The sequence below is a fragment of the Ranitomeya variabilis genome, chromosome 3 (assembly GCF_051348905.1).
Source record: "Ranitomeya variabilis isolate aRanVar5 chromosome 3, aRanVar5.hap1, whole genome shotgun sequence".
In the NCBI taxonomy this organism is placed as follows: domain Eukaryota; kingdom Metazoa; phylum Chordata; class Amphibia; order Anura; family Dendrobatidae; genus Ranitomeya; species Ranitomeya variabilis.
In genome coordinates this window covers 103351996-103372113 of record NC_135234.1, presented here as the reverse complement: position 1 = coordinate 103372113, position 20118 = coordinate 103351996, and the positions used below count along the sequence as shown (strand labels likewise).

General features: G+C 40.0%; 1 protein-coding gene across 6 annotated transcripts in view; it reads left to right on the top strand.

Annotated features, from left to right (window-relative positions):
• The window catches only part of MYO1C (myosin IC), a 142759-nt gene that overhangs the window by 105455 nt on the left and 17186 nt on the right, over positions 1-20118 (top strand). For all 6 annotated transcript variants that reach the window (XM_077294450.1, XM_077294453.1, XM_077294451.1 and 3 more), the window contains exons 9-23: positions 2051-2122; positions 3559-3678; positions 3875-3957; positions 4351-4456; positions 6123-6203; positions 6332-6423; positions 9170-9264; positions 10868-10914; positions 11058-11138; positions 13916-14021; positions 14907-15024; positions 15100-15213; positions 17756-17832; positions 18102-18170; positions 18809-18893. In XM_077294450.1, the coding sequence (XP_077150565.1) occupies positions 2051-2122; positions 3559-3678; positions 3875-3957; positions 4351-4456; positions 6123-6203; positions 6332-6423; positions 9170-9264; positions 10868-10914; positions 11058-11138; positions 13916-14021; positions 14907-15024; positions 15100-15213; positions 17756-17832; positions 18102-18170; positions 18809-18893 (1346 nt within the window). The remainder of the gene's footprint in view (positions 1-2050; positions 2123-3558; positions 3679-3874; positions 3958-4350; positions 4457-6122; positions 6204-6331; positions 6424-9169; positions 9265-10867; positions 10915-11057; positions 11139-13915; positions 14022-14906; positions 15025-15099; positions 15214-17755; positions 17833-18101; positions 18171-18808; positions 18894-20118) is intronic.

Below are 20118 nucleotides of genomic sequence, written 5' to 3'. Positions count from 1 at the left end.
AAGGAGAGCAGGATCCCCTTGTGACATATACTATTGTGATTGGTGGATCCTGGGTTATATAGCGCTGTATATAGAGGTGTTATCTGTTATTGTATTCTGTCTCTGAGGATAAGGAGTCGGCTGAAAGCTATTCCTGAAAGGATAGCAAGTGGGCAGCACGGTGGCTCAGTGGTTAGCACAGCAGCGCTGGAGTCCTGAGTTCTAATCCGACCTAGGACAACATCTGCAAGGAGTTTGTATGTTCTCCCCGTGTTTGCATGGGTTTCCTCTGGGTTCTCCGGTTTCCTCCCACATTCCAAAGACATACTGATAGGGAATTTAGATTGTGAGCCCCATCGGGGACAGTGATGATAATGTGTGCAAACTGTAAAGTGCTGCGGAATATGTTGGCGCTATATAAAAATAAAGATTATTATTATTAATTAGACCCAGTGACCAGTGTTGCAAATTGCAAGATTATTAATTTAGTTTTTTAATAAGTTTAACATACGAAAACTAAAAACATTGCCACAAATTTATAAAGTACTGTATACTGTACATGTAGCCTATAAACCTGATTTAATAAATAGGTAATTTTCTGATGATTGCGCCATCCCCACTTAAAGACTACTTTAGAACAGTGTATTTTATTTAAATATGTCATGATTGTGGTATAAAAAGTGAAAAGGGATGTATTATCTGAATATAACATTATTTAAAGCTGGTTTTGTGTGGGTTTTTTCTTCGCAATATGAAACACAATTGTTATTCTAGTCTAATGTTGCGCTGGTCAATGGCGTGCACACAAAAAGCTGACAATTCCTATTTTATGTGGCTCACTTGTGTAGACTGGGGCAGAGTCAGCAGAGGAAAGGAAATAATCACTGATGTCAGATTTAGGCTACTGGCACACACCTCGTTTGACACCTTTTCAGTGGGTTTGTTTTGTTTTTTAGCTTGTTTAGCTTTTTTGTTTCCTGCAAAAACACTACAGCAGGCATTTAACTACTATCCATAGTAAAATGTTGTAAAGTTGAGCAGCGTACAGAGCGATGTAGTACTTACTTGAGCTTTGTGGTGCGTTTTTCTAATCCGTGGGATGCTTTTTAAAATTCCGCATGCTCTAAAGTTTCTTTTTCTCTAAATGTGTCTCTATAGGACTTGAGAAAATGCGCGTATTGTAAATTGTATAAAGAATATAAAAATGGTTATGAAACACACAAACACTTGAAATTCTTGTATTGTATTGTTATATGCTAGTGAAAAATATGTATGGCCTTTATCACATTGTGTTTGCAGCATACATTGGAGAACCCCGGTGGAACATGTCTAACATATGGTAGATTCATTTTTCATGATGGAGGCCATCTGTTGGGCTGGTATACGTTTTGATGAGCATTTGTTTTTTTTGTTTGCATTCCATATAGAGTAACTCAGTAGACTATGCTCTACTAACAGAGGCATCCAGAAAAAAAATGTTTGCCAAGTGTTATACTTTACTTTTTTTTTTCCTCCAACATGGGAGCCTATTTGCAACATACTGTACGCAACTCTACTGTCATAGTGGCATCCATTGAGGGAATGTGGTGGAAAGTTCTCTTCAAAGAAAAACTGCCTTTATGGCCCACAGCAACCAATCACTGGGCAGCTTTATTCTTAAAGGGACTCTGTCACCTGAATTTGGAGGGAACAATTTTCAGCCATAGGGGCGGGGTTTTCGGGTGTTTGATTCACCCTTTCCTTACCCGCTGGCTGCAATATTGGATTGAAGTTCATTCTCTGTCCTCCATAGTACACGCTTGCGTAAGGCAAGATTGCCTTGTGCAGGCATGTATTACGGAGGACAGAGAATGAACTTCAATCCAATATTGCAGCCAGCGGGTAAGGAAAGGGTGAATCAAACACCCGAAAACCCCGCCCCTATGGCTGAAAATTGTTCCCTCCAAATTCAGGTGACAGAGTCCCTTTAATAGTGGTTTTTAGGAGTGACCGGTGCACTGCGACATAAAGACCTTTTTCTTTTTTTTCTATAGCATCTAACTATAATGGAATCCTCTGTCTTGTTTTCCAGCTTCTTTCTGTAGATAGTACTGTACTGCGGGAATCTCTTATTCACAAAAAGATCATTGCTAAAGGAGAAGAGGTAATCTCTTACCTAACTTATACTGTACAATTTGTAACTGGTTCACTTAGTCTTGCCCATTTTACACAGTTTGTCACCGTTAGCCTTTACAGATGTGTAGCTACTAGTGATGAGCGAACGTGCTCGGATAAGGTGTTATTCAACCATGCTCGAGTGCTCATCGAGTGTTTTCGGCGTGCTCGAAAAATCTGTTTGAGTCCCTGCGGCTGCATGTCTCGTGGCTGTACAATAGCTGCAATACATGCATGGATTGCTTGTTTGTTAGGCCATCCCTGCATGTGTTGCAGCTTTCGAACATATTTTTTGAGCACACCAAAGACACTCGGCTAGCACATGCGCATGCTCAGATAACCACTTTTCTGAGCACGTTCACTCATCACTAGTAGCTAGTCTAAATGTTTAGTTAGTCTAGCTAGACTACCGTAATTAAGCTTATATTGGACAAGCAGTGTGACAACCCATAAATACGCTGCACTGTCGGTTGCCATTAGTTAATACCAGGGGGAAATGGGAGAGTGAAGAGATGGCACCGCACATTGGATGGAACTGTTAATGTAATTGTGCTACCCTCAGTAAATGCACCGGGCCCTATCAGTTAGAACGGCACCCGTGTACGATATTCTGGCCATTGGACAGTAGCCTGCATAATTTTAAAGAAGCCCTCCAATTATTTGTTGTTTTTTTCCATGAAATCTGTGTATATGTGCAGGTATTGTAGTGTGTATAAAGATACTCGCCTACCGCTGCTTTCTCCAAGATCCAGTGCTGTTCCGCTCTACATCTCAGCGACGTTACTGCTCTCCGGGTCAGGATGGGTTCTGTGCGACCCAGAAGTGGCTTATACAGTGTAAGCCTGTGGGGCAACAGAATAATATTGTAAAAGACTCATTGAGTGACCCGGTGCGCCTGAAGATTAGTGACCTCACTGAGAAGAGGAGCAGAACGGCGCTGGATCCCAGAGAAAGTGGCAGTAGGGGAGTATATTAATACATACTCTACACTACTTGCAAATATACACAGATGTAATTAAAGGGAACCTGTCACCCCCAAAATCGAAGGTGAGCTAAGCCACCCATTCTGTAATGCTGTAGATAAGCCCCCGATGTATCCTGAAAGATGAGAAAAAGAGGTTAGATTATACTCACCCAGGGGCGGTCCCAGTCCGGTTCTGGTCCGATGGGCATCGCGGTCCGGGGCCTCCTATCTTCTTACGATGACGTCCTCTTCTGGTCTTCATGCTGTGGCTCCGGCGCAGGCGTACTTTGTCAGCAGGCGCCGGGAAAGGTTAGAGAGGCATAATGCATAGTTTGGAAGCAGACTGCTATATATAGAGGCGTTAAACTTCTGTTATGACCACTTAAATATTTCTTGTTTTACCAATGTGTTTGCGTTTAGGTGGTCTCAATACCTCTATTCCTTTTTTTTCCCACCTTTAGCTGAATAGCCCCTTGAACCTGGAGCAGGCAGCTTATGCCCGAGATGCACTGGCTAAAGCAATTTATGGCCGGACCTTTTCATGGCTTGTCAACAAGATTAATAAGTCACTGACCTATAAGGTAGGATTTAACGATGAGTGAAATATACAAATAATGACCATAATACTGCAGTCTGTGGTGCTATACATGTGGAGCAAGGCTGGAGACTCAGTAAGTCCAGTGCTTGTGCTGTGACCCCCGTATAGTGCGAAGTGTAAACAGGATAAGGGGGATTACTGTGACAGCGGCGCCATAACTCACTGTGGGCCTTTTTCAGGGTGCAGACATGCACAGCGTGGGGAATGCATCTGTAATAGGACTTCTGGACATATATGGTTTTGAAGTCTTTCAACATAACAGGTAATATTTCTTCTTCTTATCTGAACTTACATTTTTGGCATATTTTTCATACAGCGCTCTTAGTTATAGTGTGAAACTTCTAGTCGCACAATGGTTAATAATTCATTCTGGAAAGACTACAGCTACAAATTTCTCCCATCTGGTGTAAAAACGGATTTACTTGAATTTATTAAAAAAAATATTAATAATAATTTTAGGTTGCGTATGCACAGTCCTTTTGTTTCTTGTGTATGACAGTTTTACATTTTCATGAGCAAAATAAGTTTCAGTTCAGTCTTAAATGTTTGCGACTTTGGCCATTTAGGGAAAAAAAATGTAAAAACAAAATATATCCTGGCATCGCTTTTTCCATGTGATGTAATGCGGCTTATTTAGGTTTGTTTGTTTTTGTAGCTTTGAACAGTTTTGCATAAATTACTGCAACGAGAAGCTTCAGCAACTGTTCATTGAGCTGACTCTAAAGTCTGAACAGGAAGAGTATGAATCCGAGGGGATTGCCGTAAGTACCACCCTCTCACTTGTACACTGTACTTATATTTCTGTTCTGCTTCTTTGTTTTGTTTCTTACCTGTCCTGCCAATTACCTAAGTCAGAGGTGGGCAAAACTGCGTCCCGCGGACCACATCCGGCCCTCTGGCTGTTCGTGTGGCCACGGACCAAGATAGCAGAAGGGCTGAAACTGTGTCCCACAGGCCGCACCATTCCCTCGTCCACCTCCGCCCACTGTCACCACTGTTCGTATCCTCTGGATGCAGACAGAGGTGAATACATTATTGGAGGACTTTGTGGCTGGCTGCGTCTTCCACCGATCAGCGTGTGCGACCGAGCCAGCAGATGTGATTACATCACTTCATCGCGTCTACTGGGCAGAGTGAGTGCATCAGAGACCGTGACAGAGCGCTGGGGGAAATGGAGCATGGGATTTGCATGTACAGTGCCATGTTAAAGTTGGGGAAACCCCGGTCAAAATTACTGTTCCCGTTCCGTGGCCCTGTCTACGCATACATCTGAATCTCGTTTTACGGAGGAGCGACAGTGGGGGGTTCGGACATAGCCCAGACGGGACCACTGAATGGGTTCCTAAACTAAATGTGACCTTGGGGATCGTAGCCTGAATCTAGGGAACTATCCTCACCCATCTTCACGTAGAATAATAGTAGTCGGCATGTGTACATCGATACCTGTGGACACTTGTGTCTACTCAATGTTCCCATGAAGATGATTAAGTGCTAGAGCTGAAATCAAGACGTATATTTGTTCCTCTGTAGATGACTAGCCACATGTTTTGGGGCTCTTATCACACCAATGGTATTATTCTTCTGGGAAATGCGTTTAACCCCTTAGGGCCAAGCCCAATTTTTTTAAAATCGTAATTACTTTGGCATATTTCGTCATATCCCAGTTTTTCTGAGATTTTTTTTTCTGACACATTGCACTTTTGTTAGTTGTAAATTGCAGTTGATGCGTTTTTGTGTTTATTTGTGAAAATATTGGAACCTTGATGAAAAAATGTAAAAAAAATTGCAATTTTAAAACTTTGAATGTTTCTATCCAGCCAACCAGATAGGTGCACTGCACAAAAAAAGGAAATATATTGCATCATCATATGTCAACGTTTTTCCTCATAGTTTTTGAAATGTCTTTTTATTTTATTCATTTGTTACAAGGGCAACCGTCCCCACAATTGTACTTGCGGGGTGCAGATAGGGTTACAGAGGGAGCCCCCTTTCTCTGATGGCCATGTAGACGTTACTGTTGCTAGTAACACTGGAATCTAAGGAATTAGCTTCACGCTCTCAATCTTGGCAGATGCAGCTATAATATCCAGCTGATGCTTTTGCACATCGGAGGTGCTATCATCTTAGTCCTCAGGCCTTGTCATAGAGGTTCTAAAAATGTTTTTTAATTTTTTTTTAACGTATAGTTGAGGTTTTATCTAAAGGGTTTGGTATCTTTTCTGTCCAAGAGCAGCAAGGACAAGTTGTGTATTGAATCCCACCTGTGTGTGGGTCCGATTACCCTGCAGCAGTAGGTTATCCAAGGTGATACCCGGTCACTCAGATATTACATGGAACACGTGATACTGGATGTGTACGTTGCATGATGGCAGCTTTGGCTTGTCTTTTCCACTGTTTTGACGAAGTTTTTCTCCCCTTACTTGTCAGTGGGAGCCTGTGCAATATTTTAATAACAAAATAATCTGCGATCTCGTTGAAGAAAAGTACAAAGGAATCATTTCCATCCTGGTAAGTCTGTTTATTTTCGCGCTCGCTGCTTGGCAAACAGGATGCTCTCCGAGTACATGGGGTTGTGCTCTGTTTAGGGCCAGTATTGAGGACTTAGTTTATAATCTCTGTTCTTTTCCTTTTGATAGGATGAAGAATGTCTGCGTCCCGGAGAAGCCACAGATATGACATTCCTCGAAAAGTTGGAAGATACTGTGAAAAACCACCCACACTTTGTAACGTGAGTATCGACTGTAAATCTATAAAGTTCTGCTGCTCTTAAATGTGGGACGATTCATGAACAGTGTTTGTTTGGCACACTTTTTTTTTTAAATTATCAACTTCTATTTAATCCCCATTTATATTCATGTACTTATGAAATCCAAGAAATATTTGTCTAGTTTGTAAAGCTATCTTTAACCAACGATTGGCACAAACTCTGAAACCAATAATTGTAACAGGACAACCATGACGGCCTGCATTATCATTGAGAATACCTTATAACACTTGATTATAAAGGTCAAACACTGTAGTTTAGTCATGAGAAGCCACAATTTTGCACATTGAGCACAGCTAAATGTTTGGAAATACCTGTTATAAGACCCGTTTTAGAATTGCTGAGCTATCTGTACCTATTTATCATATATAGGGATTTGGCATGTTTGATGGCTACTTGGAGGCTTTCCTTTCTTGGAACAATTTTTAAATCCTGTAGTTTCCTACGTAAAATAAAAGACATTACTCTTTCTTCTCGCACTGGGGCGGTTCCAATGATGTCGGCGCCAAATCTCCCCATGCTCACATGATACTGTCACCTGCGCACTGCAGCCAATCAACGGCCGATAATTGGCTGCAGCGCTCATACTTCTCACTGACTTTCATGTTTCGATCAAGGAAAGTGTAAGTGAAGCAGCCCCTCTAAATGACACAACACTCGCGAGACATAACAAAGTCAATATTTGTGTCATATGGAAGGATAAATATAAGCATTTTTTTTTACTCTGTAGACTACAGCCTTTAAAGGGAACATGTCACCATGTTTTTCCCATGTAATCTACGGTCACTACCTTTCAACCCTGTGTTATAGGTTATAGTATTCTGGAATGCTGTATAGAAGTCTCCAAAAGAAAATACCTTTTATTATACTCACCTACCGGGCGGTCCTGTCCGATGCGGTGTCGCTGGTCACCTTCCTGCGATGCCGGACCGCCCCTTGTAGGTGAGTATATTGTTTTGCAGGGTGGCTTGGAGACTCGCATACAGAAATCCAGGACTAAAAGGTGGTGACCGTAGGTTATAAGGGAAAAACCTGGTGACGTGTTCCCTTTAAAAAGAGGTTGTCCAAGTAGTAGACAATTCCTTTTATAAATGGTATTCCAGTTACCGCAAATAATACCACTGTCTATCACTGACAGCAGCGTTTAAATAGTGCAATCGTCAATGGGTTGTCATGGCTGCCGGAGACTTGCTAAAGGCCATAATGTCAGCCGCGTTTGTCATTTTGTCTAAATACTGTACTATGATTGTATTGCAAAATATAGAACCAAGCAATCAGACAAATCAAGTCCCCTAAGGGGACTAAAAAGTTAAATAAAAAATAATTTTTAAGAAATGTTTTAATCATTCCACTTTCATAATAAATAACATTTTCTTAAAGATAATCCTATTTGGTATTGCCTTTTCCTGAAAAGTCCAGTAAGTCAAAATAAAGAACTTAACCTGTGCAGTAAACGATCTAAAGAGACAAAAAAAATAAGAGCTCCAGAGATGCTGTTTTTTAGTTCCCTTACCTCCCATAAAAGTATGCAATAAAAAAAATATCAAAATGTTGTATTTACCGCAATATATGAATAAAAAATGTTAGCATGCCGCACAGAAAACAAGCCCTCACACAGGTCGATTTATAGAAAAATAAAAGCTACCATTGGCTTCTCAGAAAATGAACACACAAGCAATTTGAAGGGTTTTTTCCCCCACTTAAATAAAAAAAGAAATTACGGTAAATAAAAAAGAAGCGAAACCTATTTGGTATCACCATAATCATAATTACTTGGAGAATCATATACTCAGGTATTTTAAACTTAATCAACACCATTGTAACAAAACTCTAAAAGCAGTGCGGAATTATGTGGGTTTTTTCCAGTAAATTGTATGATAAAATGAATGATGTGATTCAAAACTACAATTTGTCCCACAAAAAACAACCCGATATTGCTGTCCATGGTAAAATAAAAAAGTTCTGCCTCTTGGATGAAATAGAGGGAAACATGGTAACACAAAAAGAAATTGAAAAGTGTGGTCTAATAAAGAGAAATAACAGAAATTTAGCGTTGAAGTGATACAGTATTTACTATGCATTGCTGATCAGGTGTAAATAATGAGAACATATCTTATTACATGAGAAAACATGCATTCCTAACCCACGGGTATCTATCCATGGGGAATATAATTTCTCAAATTGAGCTGTTCTATTATGTTTATGATATAGTCCCCCTTCCATTTGTATAAAGAGAATTCACTTCTATAAATATGCAAATTGTCACTTCAGAGAGGAAGAGGGCTAGAACTCTAGTGCCACCTATTGGAAGCTGCGATCCTAAAAGTCGTCATCTACCCTTTAACGAGCCTTGCAATATGGCAGGGTAAAAGCCAAATCAAAATTTCATTTTGCAGACAGTGTTTCGGGGTATTGCCCCTCATCAGTGCAAAGTATGAGATATGATTTGGCCACCTAGCAATTTGCATATTTAATTTCCCAGAGGATCATTGTATGGTGAATATGCCCCCTTGCATCGGCATGCCAGAGCTGGTATGTCACTCTCCACAAGGCGAAACGTTACCTCTTAGAAAAACCTAAAACCTGCAATGAATTTATAGGAGACCCAGACCTGTTATTCTGCGTTAGTACTTTTTAAATATAAATATATGGTATGTCATTTTGCATAAATCTGTAGCCTGGTCCTTTATCACTTGCCTTTTCGATCTAGACACAAACTTGGAGACCAGAAAACTAGAAAGTGCGTTGGAAGAGATGAATTTCGCCTGCTCCACTATGCCGGAGAAGTGAACTACAGCGTAGTAGGTAATTTGCATTCATTCTTATATTGGATTAATTGAAACCTTTTGGATTTGGAATCTAAATGTGAGAAACCGGACATCACGAGCTTTGCCTCTTGGAGGAGTAATACGCAGACGTATGCCACATAACCATTGGCAGATTGAACGTGTGTGACATGGTGGGCAAACAGAGATTGAGCATGGTTGATTTCAGGAGGCTCAATATTAATTTGTTCTGCTGGAACAATGCTGCCAGAAGTGTCTGACATGTCCTCTCTCCTACTTTGTGTTCATATGCTGTAAGTTTTTTCTTTTCAATATTATCTCAATGGGGAGCATGGTGGGTCAGTGGTTAGCACTGCATCCTTGCATTGCTTTTTTTCCTCCAAATTTGGGAGGAAAGTGCGGGTGCGTCTTATGGTCAGAATGTAGCATGTGGGGAGGGGGGCAGCAGTGAGTGGGATCACAGTGTGATCCCACTTGCAGGAGGCAGAAAAATGTCCCCGCTGCCCGAATCCAGCACTGGGGAAACCACATGGTCCTGATGATTAAACTGCAGTGAATATTCATTAGCCGCTTCCCCGCCCACCTGTTAGCTGAGCAGTGGAGCAGCACATGAATAGTCCTTCACTGAAACACACATGGTTTCCCCAGTGCTGGTTTCCTGCAGCAGCTGGGGAGATCTGTGTATCCAGTGGAGCAGGGGGCCAGGGGAGACGAGATCGCTGCATACCTGCCTGGGCTGAATGCTGAGTGCTGGGCATAAACACCTGTGTGATGTCATGAAGAGGGCGGTCTGGAGCATCACATGGCAGCACAGAGCCCTCCCTCTTCTGATGTCATCACAGGTCCTTCAGACTCCCTACTAGAATCTGCAGGCTTCCTCTTATGACCTGTGCTGTGGAGAGGCAACAAGAGGGAGGGCTCTGTGTGTGCAGTCATGGGATGCTCCAGCTTTTCACCTCACCACAGTGGCTGGCTGGCTACCACAATTAAAAGGTTAGTCTTTACAACACACAATAAAGCACTCTGTCACTCCTGTGGTGAACTATAACTCCCAGCATTTCATAAGATCTGCAGGACATGCTGGGAGTTATAGTTCTCCCAATGGGATCTTAAAGCAGCACTCCAGTGTTATTTTTCAGTTCTGGAGTGGTGCTTTAAATATAAGCCCTGTGCCCCCATTCTTATACTCACCCTCCAGCGTCTTCATATAGTACTTTACAGACACCACACTGGTCCCGCAGCGCCATCTTCTACCTGCAGCTTCCAACATAATAACATACTATTATACATAATAACACCACATATAATGGTATGTTTTTACATTTTACCACTTTTTTTTTTTTTTTTTGCTTCAAATATTTTTTTTCCCTATTTTCCACCTCTAAAACTTGGGTGTGTCTTATAGTCCAGTGCATCTTATAGCCCGAAAAATACGGTAGTTTATATGTTCTCCCCGTGTTTGCGTAGGTTTCCTCCGGTTTCCTCCCACATTCCAAAAACATACTGATAGGGAATTTAGATTGTGAGCCCCAATGGGGACAGTGATGATGATGAGTGCAAACTGTAAAACGCTGCGGAATATGTTAGCGCTGTATAAAAATTATTATCTCAATTTTCCTTAGGATTTCTGGATAAAAACAATGATCTGCTATTTAGAAATCTAAAAGAAGTAAGTGAATGATTGGCCTTTGTGTGAGGACTTGTACTACTGATCTCCCTAACATATTTCTGTTTAGCGTTACACAGTTCTGTAACATTAAGCCTCTTGGGAAGCAGCTCCGTAACGCTCATACGTGTTCTTCTCCATCACAGGTTATGTGTGACTCTGGAAATCCAATTGTCCATCAGTGCTTCGACAGGTCTGAGCTGACAGACAAGAAAAGGCCAGAGACGGTAAGAGCAGTTGTGCAAGTGACGACCATTCAGAAAGTAACGTCTGAAAGCTTTTCCTGTACATATCTACAGGCTGTTATGGACAAATGCACATGAAAGCGGTTTCAGTCTATGACGGCACAAGATTTTATTTTTAACACTTTATTTTTTCTTTTTGGGGGGAAATTAGTTGTTAATTATTTTAGCTGCTTTTTCTTATATATCATTTTGGGAAAATGTTGCTCATCAGTGCCAATTGTGTAGGGAGGCATAAAAGAAACAAAAATGAAAAAGGGGTGCACATAGGGATAACATGCGTACACCAGATGATGGTTGGGGAGGCTGACCTTGGGTGGCTGTGCTCCATTGAAGGCATAATGCTGACTTCCAAGACTGCTGATGTCCTACTCCCTGGCTTTGCCAGGGAGCAAACAATTTTTAAAAGTAGGTTATTGGGTGAGTTGTCAGCAGATTATTCATAGGATATAAAGTAGTAGTAAAATTCAGCTGGGCCACAGTGTATGTGATATAAATACAGTTGTGGCCAAAAGTATTGACACCCCTGCAATTCTGTCAGATAATACTCAGTTTCTTCCTGAAAATGATTGCAAACACAAAATCTTTGTTATTATTATCTTCATTTAATTTGTCTTAAATGAAAAAAACACACACAGAATTGTCCTAAATTGGATATAATTCCACACCAACATAAAAAAGGGGTGGACAAAAGTATTGGCACTGTTCTAAAAATCATGTGATGCTTCTCTAATTTGTGTAACTAACAGCACCTGTAACTTACCTGTGGCACCTAACAGGTGTTGGCGATAACTAAATCACAGTTGCAGCCAGTTGACATGGATTCAAGTTGACTCAACCTCTGTCCTGTGTCCTTGTGTGTACCACATTGAGCATGGAGAAAAGAAAGAAGACCAAATAATTGTCTGAGGACTTGAGAAACCAAATTGTGAGGAAGCATGAGCAATCTCAAGGCTACAAGTCCATCTCCAAAGACCTGAATGTTCCTGTGTCTACCGTGCGCAGTGTCATCAAGAAGTTTAAAGCCCATGGCACTGTGGCTAACCTCCCTAGATGTGGACAGAAATGAAAAATTGACAAGAGATTTCAACGCAAGATTGTGCGGATGTTGGATAAAGAACCTCGACTGACATAAAAACAAGTTCAAGCTGCCCTGCAGTCCGAGGGTACAACAGTGTCAACCCGTACTATCCATCGGCGTCTAAATGAAAAGGGACAGTATGGTAGGAGACCCAGGAAGACCCACTTCTTACCCCGAGACATAAAAAAGCCAGGCTGGAGTTTGCCAAAACTTACCTGAAAAAGCCTAAAACGTTTTGGAAGAATGTTCTCTGGTCAGATGAGACAAAAGTAGAGCTTTTTGGGCAAAGGCATCAACATAGAGTTTACAGGAGAAAAAAAGAGGCATTCAAAGAAAAGAACACGGTCCCTACAGTCAAACATGGCGGAGGTTCCCTGATGTTTTGGGGTTGCTTTGCTGCCTCTGGCACTGGACTGCTTGACCGTGTGCATGGCATTATGAAGTCTGAAGACTAGCAACAAATTTTGCAGCATAATGTAGGGCCCAGTGTGAGAAAGCTGGGTCTCCCTCAGAGGTCATGGGTCTTCCAGCAGGACAATGACCCAAAACACACTTCAAAAAGCACTAGAAAATGGTTTGAGAGAAAGCACTGGAGACTTCTAAGGTGGCCAGCAATGAGTCCAGACCTGAATCCCATAGAACACCTGTGGAGAGATCTAAAAATGGCAGTTTGGAGAAGGCACCCTTCAAATATCAGGGACCTGGAGCAGTTTGCCAAAGAAGAATGGTCTAAAATTCCAGCAGAGCATTGTAAGAAACTCATTGATGGTTACCGGAAGCGGTTGGTCGCAGTTATTTTGGCTAAAGGTTGTGCAACCAAGTATTAGGCTGAGGGTGCCAATACTTTTGTCTGGCCCATTTTTGGAGTTATGTGTGAAATGATAAATGTTTTGCTTCATTCTCTTTTGTGTTTTTTCATTTAAGACAAATTAAATGAAGATAATAATACCAAAGAATTTGTGATTGCAATCATTTTCAGGAAGAAACTGAGTATTATCTGACAGAATTGCAGGGGTGTCAATACTTTTGGCCACAACTGTGAGACAGATAGTGAATCACAGCTACATTGTCTTGTATCAGTTTCCAGAAATGTTCTCCATTAATGCCGGTAGGAAACCTTTATCACGAACTTAAACACCATCCATTTTATAGATGTACAGTAGTAAAAAAAAAAAAATGTACATGCTGTGTAAAGTGCCAGATCCCAAATCACCCACTTACAAATATGTGTCCGGTTAGGTTTACTAAAAGTTTCAGTTCCTTAGTGCAGTTCGACTTTATCACGATCTTCTGACGTGCCACCACCACATGCCATGAGTACACTTCAGAACTTTTGATTAGTGGGGTTTTAGGTGTCAGGACTTCAACCATTCGCTAAAAAGTAGGTGGTTCTGCTCTCCTGAGACTGAAGAACGACTCTGCGGTAGAGCTTGTGATTACAGTATAGGGAAGTCCCTGCAACCTCCACCAGTGATAACCGGATTGACAGAATCAAATCAATAACGTGGATGGTCTCTTCTGGACAATCTACTGTAAGTGCTTGTGGCTCTGGTGTGCACGTAGACTAAAGATCAACTGAGCTTTTTCCCAAACTAGGGTTGCTATTTTATAAAATGCTTTGTAAAACTTGTGTCTTCTAGTTTATTAAACTTGCCAATAATTATTCTTATTATACTTATAGGCAGCAACTCAATTTAAAAATAGTTTGTCAAAACTGATGGAAATTCTCATGTCCAAGGAGCCTTCTTATGTGCGCTGCATAAAGCCAAACGATGCCAAACAAGCAGGTACGGATTCGTTTGTTACCAATTCATGTGACAACTAACATGAAATGTATTCGAGTAATAAAATGTTCGCTGAGCTACATGACGTTCGCTATATAACACTAAAATCAGCATGCCAAGTAAATTAAACCCAGTAAGTAGCATTATATACTTTAAGCGCCAGTTAGAATTCCACCTTGGCCCCATTATGACTTTACAGTGAATGGTTTACAATAGATTTAGCATGTGGTTTTGAGATTTATATGGAGTTTACATAATAGCTTGATTTAGGTAAATAGGTATTTTTACACTTAATGTGGGTTATCGATATTTTTAAAACGGTAGCCTAAAATAGGTAACGGATATTGGGTGGCCTGACTCTTGGCGTACTTACCTCAGTGGAATGTGACCAAGCCTAGTCAATCTTATGCTCTTAGCTGCTATACTTGTGTAAGGAAAAAATAAACCAAGCACCACTATTCCTTTATTCTGCTATGGCCTACAGCGACCAAATGCTTTGAGTCCTAAGGTGGGCACCAGGGTTGTAAGTGGATCTTTGGCCATATTTCACATTACAGACTACATATGGTACATATATTATTAAATACATCTCTTAAACCTGATTAGACTGGTGGAAATCTATGTAAAATGGCTGTATAGGCCAGATATTAAGAGAAGTTTTCTACTTCCAGCTATGGAGTGAAATAACTCATTAATCCAGGTGCATTTAATTTTCATCCAGCCTGGCTGACAGCAGCATATTGTGCTGAGCAGTGTGAGATCTCAGCAGCAGGAGGGACACTGAGGATACGTCAGTATTTGTTCAGGAATTGATATGCTATATGTATGTATAGCACCTTGTGTTGTTTAGTATTGATGATGACGTTCTGCTCTATGACTCTATTCTAGCCCGTTTTGATGAGGTTCTCATTAGACACCAAGTGAAATATTTGGGGCTAATTGAAAATGTGCGGGTACGCCGTGCTGGATTTGCTTACAGGAGAAAATATGAGTTCTTCTTACAAAGGTATTACAATACTTTGGTGTCCCACCTTACCATTAATAGTATGTACATGTTCAATTATTGATTTACTCTCTCCAGGTACAAATCTCTTTGCCCTGAGACCTGGCCCAATTGGGATGGACGAGTAATGGATGGAGTGGCAGTTCTTGTCAAGAGTCTTGGGTATAAACCAGAGGAGTATAAAATGGGCAGGTAAGATTTGATTTTTGTTTGGAAAGACTCATTACTATGGGTAACTTCCAAGATGTAATTAATCATTTTATCAAATATTCTTCTATTTTTGCCCCTTTATGTAAATTTGGAGACTGGTGAAGTCTATAGTGACTCGTGCTGGTGTATTCATTTATTAAATTAAAAGGTTCATGGCATTTTTTTATTCATTCCTGAGGGTATTTTTCTATATATCATTGTTAATATCAGCAGAAATTACAAGTTACCACTCAAGGAATGTCTGATTGTGATGACTAAAGTACTTATTGTTATGCTCTATGAAAATTAAATATTTTTTGTAAAATGATCTGTCTTTTACAAGAAAGAAATAAATATAGGCACCGAGTTATCACGACGGATGTTCCGTACACCAGTCTTACTGCGGAACATACGGGCATAAGATGCGCCAAATTCATTATCAGTGGTGTGCGCCACCTTGCACTCTGCCAAAAATGTTACTTCCTCAAGCCCCCTTGAGGAAGTGAGTCTTTATACTCGCGAATCGTGCGTCGGGTTTGCGGTCACATCATGGACAAGAGGAGACACAATATGGGTAATTAACCCTTGATTTATTGATGCATATCGTATGCTACTTATGTCTGATACATTGTAATGGATTTTAGCAATGCATGCTAGCACTAAACATGGTGATAGTTATAGGTGGAACTGATTAGTCTTGGTGCAAACAAGTGACTAACTGATTGTCCTACCTGTGTAAGTTACATTGCTTATGTGCATTGCTTTCTACATGTATATGCAATTATATAGCATAATATGTTGTCCTGATCCACCCTGTGACTGTTACTACTGTTTTTTTGGGATCACACTATTTTATCATATCCTATTATATGTATTTGTATTTAGTCTATGTGGTAAATATCTACCCTTAATAAAATATTTATATTTTGAGATACATTATGACTCAAGTTCTCCTCATATTTAAGTGATCTCTTTGAGTCTGTATTTTCTCATATGCTTGATTGTGTATATACTGTATGTATATATATATATATATATATATATATATATGTGTATGTGTGTGTATGTATGTATGTGTATATATATGTGTATATATATATATATATATATATATATATATATATATATATATATGTATGTATATATGTGTGTATATATATATATATATATATATATATATATATATATATATATATATATATATATATATATATATATATATACATACACACACACACTCACTGGCCACTTTATTAGGTACACCTGTCCAACTTCTTGTTAACACTTAATTTCTAATCAGCCAATCACATGGCGGCAACTCAGTGCATTTAGGCATGTAGACATGGTCAAGACAATCTCCTGCAGTTCAAACCGAGCATCAGTATGGGGAAGAAAGGTGATTTGAGTGCCTTTGAACGTGGCATGGTTGTTGGTGCCAGAAGGGCTGGTCTGAGTATTTCAGAAACTGCTGATCTACTGGGATTTTCACGCACAACCGTCTCTAGGGTTTACAGAGAATGGTCCGAAAAAGAAAAAAAATCCAGTGAGCGGCAGTTCTGTGGGCGGAAATGCCTTGTTGATGCCAGAGGTCAGAGGAGAATGGGCAGACTGGTTCGAGCTGATAGAAAGGCAACAGTGACTCAAATCGCCACCCGTTACAACCAAGGTAGGCCTAAGAGCATCTCTGAACGCACAGTGCGTCGAACTTTGAGGCAGATGGGCTACAGCAGCAGAAGACCACACCGGGTACCACTCCTTTCAGCTAAGAACAGGAAACTGAGGCTACAATTTGTACAAGCTCATCGAAATTGGACAGTAGAAGATTGGAAAAACGTTGCTTGGTCTGATGAGTCTCGATTTCTGCTGCGACATTCGGATGGTAGGGTCAGAATTTGGCGTAAACAACATGAAAGCATGGATCCATCCTGCCTTGTATGGAGCATCTTTGGGATGTGCAGCCGACAAATCTGCGGCAACTGTGTGATGCCATCATGTCAATATGGACCAAAATCTCTGAGGAATGCTTCCAGCACCTTGTTGAATCTATGCCACGAAGAATTGAGGCAGTTCTGAAGGCAAAAGGGGGTCCAACCCGTTACTAGCATGGTGTACCTAATAAAGTGGCCGGTGAGTGTATATATATATATGTGTATATATATATATATATATATATATATATATATATATATATATATATATATATATATATATATATATATATATATATACGCATGCGCACACACACACACACACACGTGAGCTATATATTCAGTCAATAACTGTAGTGAAATATTTGGTGTAATGTACATCACAACTTTTGATAAATTTGTCATGAGGCCGTTCTGCCCAGTCCTACCCCAGCTCTGCCCACTTTGGCAGAGCTGGATGAAGGTGGTGTGAAAAACGCAAAATCTAAAAAATTTTTCAAATTGCGCAAAATTTTATTTTTCTAAATGTTTTGCAGCAGAATTCTGGCGGGAACACTTCAATGAATAGGGCCCCTAGTTTCTAACTGGACTTGTATAATTTATGTATTTTCTTTTAGGACGAAAATTTTTATTCGTTTCCCCAAAACTCTCTTTGCTACAGAGGATGCCTTAGAAGTGAGGAAGCAGAGCATCGGTTGGTTGCTTTATTTTTTTCCTTCTTGCACTTTTATTTAGTTTCAGCTCTTATTTTTTCCTATTTGTATGGCTGTGTACCAAGTCTTGTGACTTTGCAATTTCTGCAATGAGTATATACTCTGTAAATTGTGTTATATTAGTGGTCACCATCTTTTATGATGATGATCTGAGACCATTGTCAAAATTTGTTAACTGGAGTCGCAGTTATGCATGTAGTAAAATAAAACACAGATCTGACAGAAGTTGACCTTGGCCCTTCTATTATAGCAACCTTCCTCCAGGCCAGGTGGAGAGGATATCATCAGCGGCAAAAATTCCAACACATGAAACATTCCGGTGAGTAAGGCCGTATATTTTCATGTAATCCTTGTCATTTTGGCTGCTTGATCTGTAGTTTATGGAATATAATTCTAGATGGATGGATCACATTCATTACTGTATTTTGTAAAATCTCATCACCCAACAACCACCCGACTGAAACTGCTCCTCCTGTGATTGGGCAGAGAGTTGTAGCGGGGAGATTTCCCCAGTCTAGTGATCGGTATGGATTCCTGCAGTGGGGACCTCGGTGATCAGAATTGAATTGCCTATTCTGTGGATGGGTGATACATTTTGCAATGTGGCAATACCCCTTTCATTTTAATGTGGATTCCTTAACTGTGTAAACTACAAACAATCCTGTAAAATGCCAAAAAATAGTAAATGTAAAGAGTGAGCAAAAGTCATTTATGACATGTACAGGGCCCAGTGTATCAGAAATATAATGATTCATTTAACTTTACATTTTTTTACACACTTGTCGCTAACTTGGAGCTCATGTATATGAAAGACAGATGGTCCTTTATCTGTAATCCAGCATGTGGTCACTAGGTATTTTGCACATTCAGACGTCTTTTCTTTGTAGTTTTTCCTTCTGTCTTTCTGCTTTGCTCTTCCATGGGTAGGACATTGAGAACTGTTTTTCTATTCTACAGCCATACAAATCCAGTCCTGGTGGCGTGGAACGGTGGGTCGTCGAAAGGCTGCCAAGAGGAAATGGGCTGTGGAAGTTGTTCGAAGGTCAGTGCAGTAGTTTTTTTAATGTATTTTTAGGACAAATCAAATAAATTTAAATTCTTATCTATTGATCATCATTAATCATTTCCACTAACCAGATGTTAAAACGAATTTGTAATTAGGAAATGCAGTCTATTCTGTAGACAGGATGTTCTAAAGCAAGAGAGGCTTAATAATTTGATCATTTTTTGGGAAAAGGTTGAGTATAACTTTATTCTGGGCTCAGTAGTCATGTGGGCGGGTCTAATCAGTGACAGCTGTATCTGTGTACACACATACAGAACATGGAGTGAGAACACAGCAGAACTCTTGTGTTCACCTAAAAAGCTCCCATCTTGTCATCCTGCATGAAGTGAGACAAGTAACACAGGGATCAGACGGTATTGTGGCTGCATCACATCTACCATACATGTACAGCCGGCCGCCTAGAGACCAAATAGGATTCATTTATTGTTATCATGATAGGCAGGCTTTATAATACTGCCGGGTGTATGTCTAAAATAGTTAGATTACTTTATTGAACATGTAAAAATATAATGACATTGAAACTACTGGAGTCACCTCAATACTCAGTGAAGTTCCAGAATAAATGAATTGTTCTGTTCATGCACCATTAATCAGACGTGTGTCTTTGGGACAGATTATACAGTGTGAACACGTACGCTGTAATGGGGACAGATTAACTGATTATCTCTGGGGTCTGACTAGGACAGAAAAGCTGCATTAAGAACCACTGACCTGACCAGTCCGAAATAATTAGTCTTTGGTTAACACTCAGTAATGTGAAAATGTGTCTTTGTAGAGATTTTCTTCAGATAGCTTCATCAGTCAAGTAAATTGACTTTGTAGAATCTTTTTTTTTTATTATTATTGTTAGGAACCACTTTTTAAAAAAATGTGTTATTGATAGATGTATGTTTCTGTCTGCTTTTTTTTTTTTTTTTTTTAAATATAAATGATGTGGGAGATTTTAAATCCACCATTGGTGATGACTTTTATGTGGGTATAATTAATGCTTTTATATAGGCAGTTATTATTCATTTTATGGTGTCATTAATTCCAAGTTGCTGAACGTAAAGGGACTACAGGCACTCCTACTTGCCTGACACACTCCAAAGACATACTGATAGGAAATTTATATTGTGATCTCCAATGGGGACAGTGATGAAGTTATATGTAAAGGGCTGTGGATTTAATGGCTTTATAGAAGTCGGCATAATAAATACAT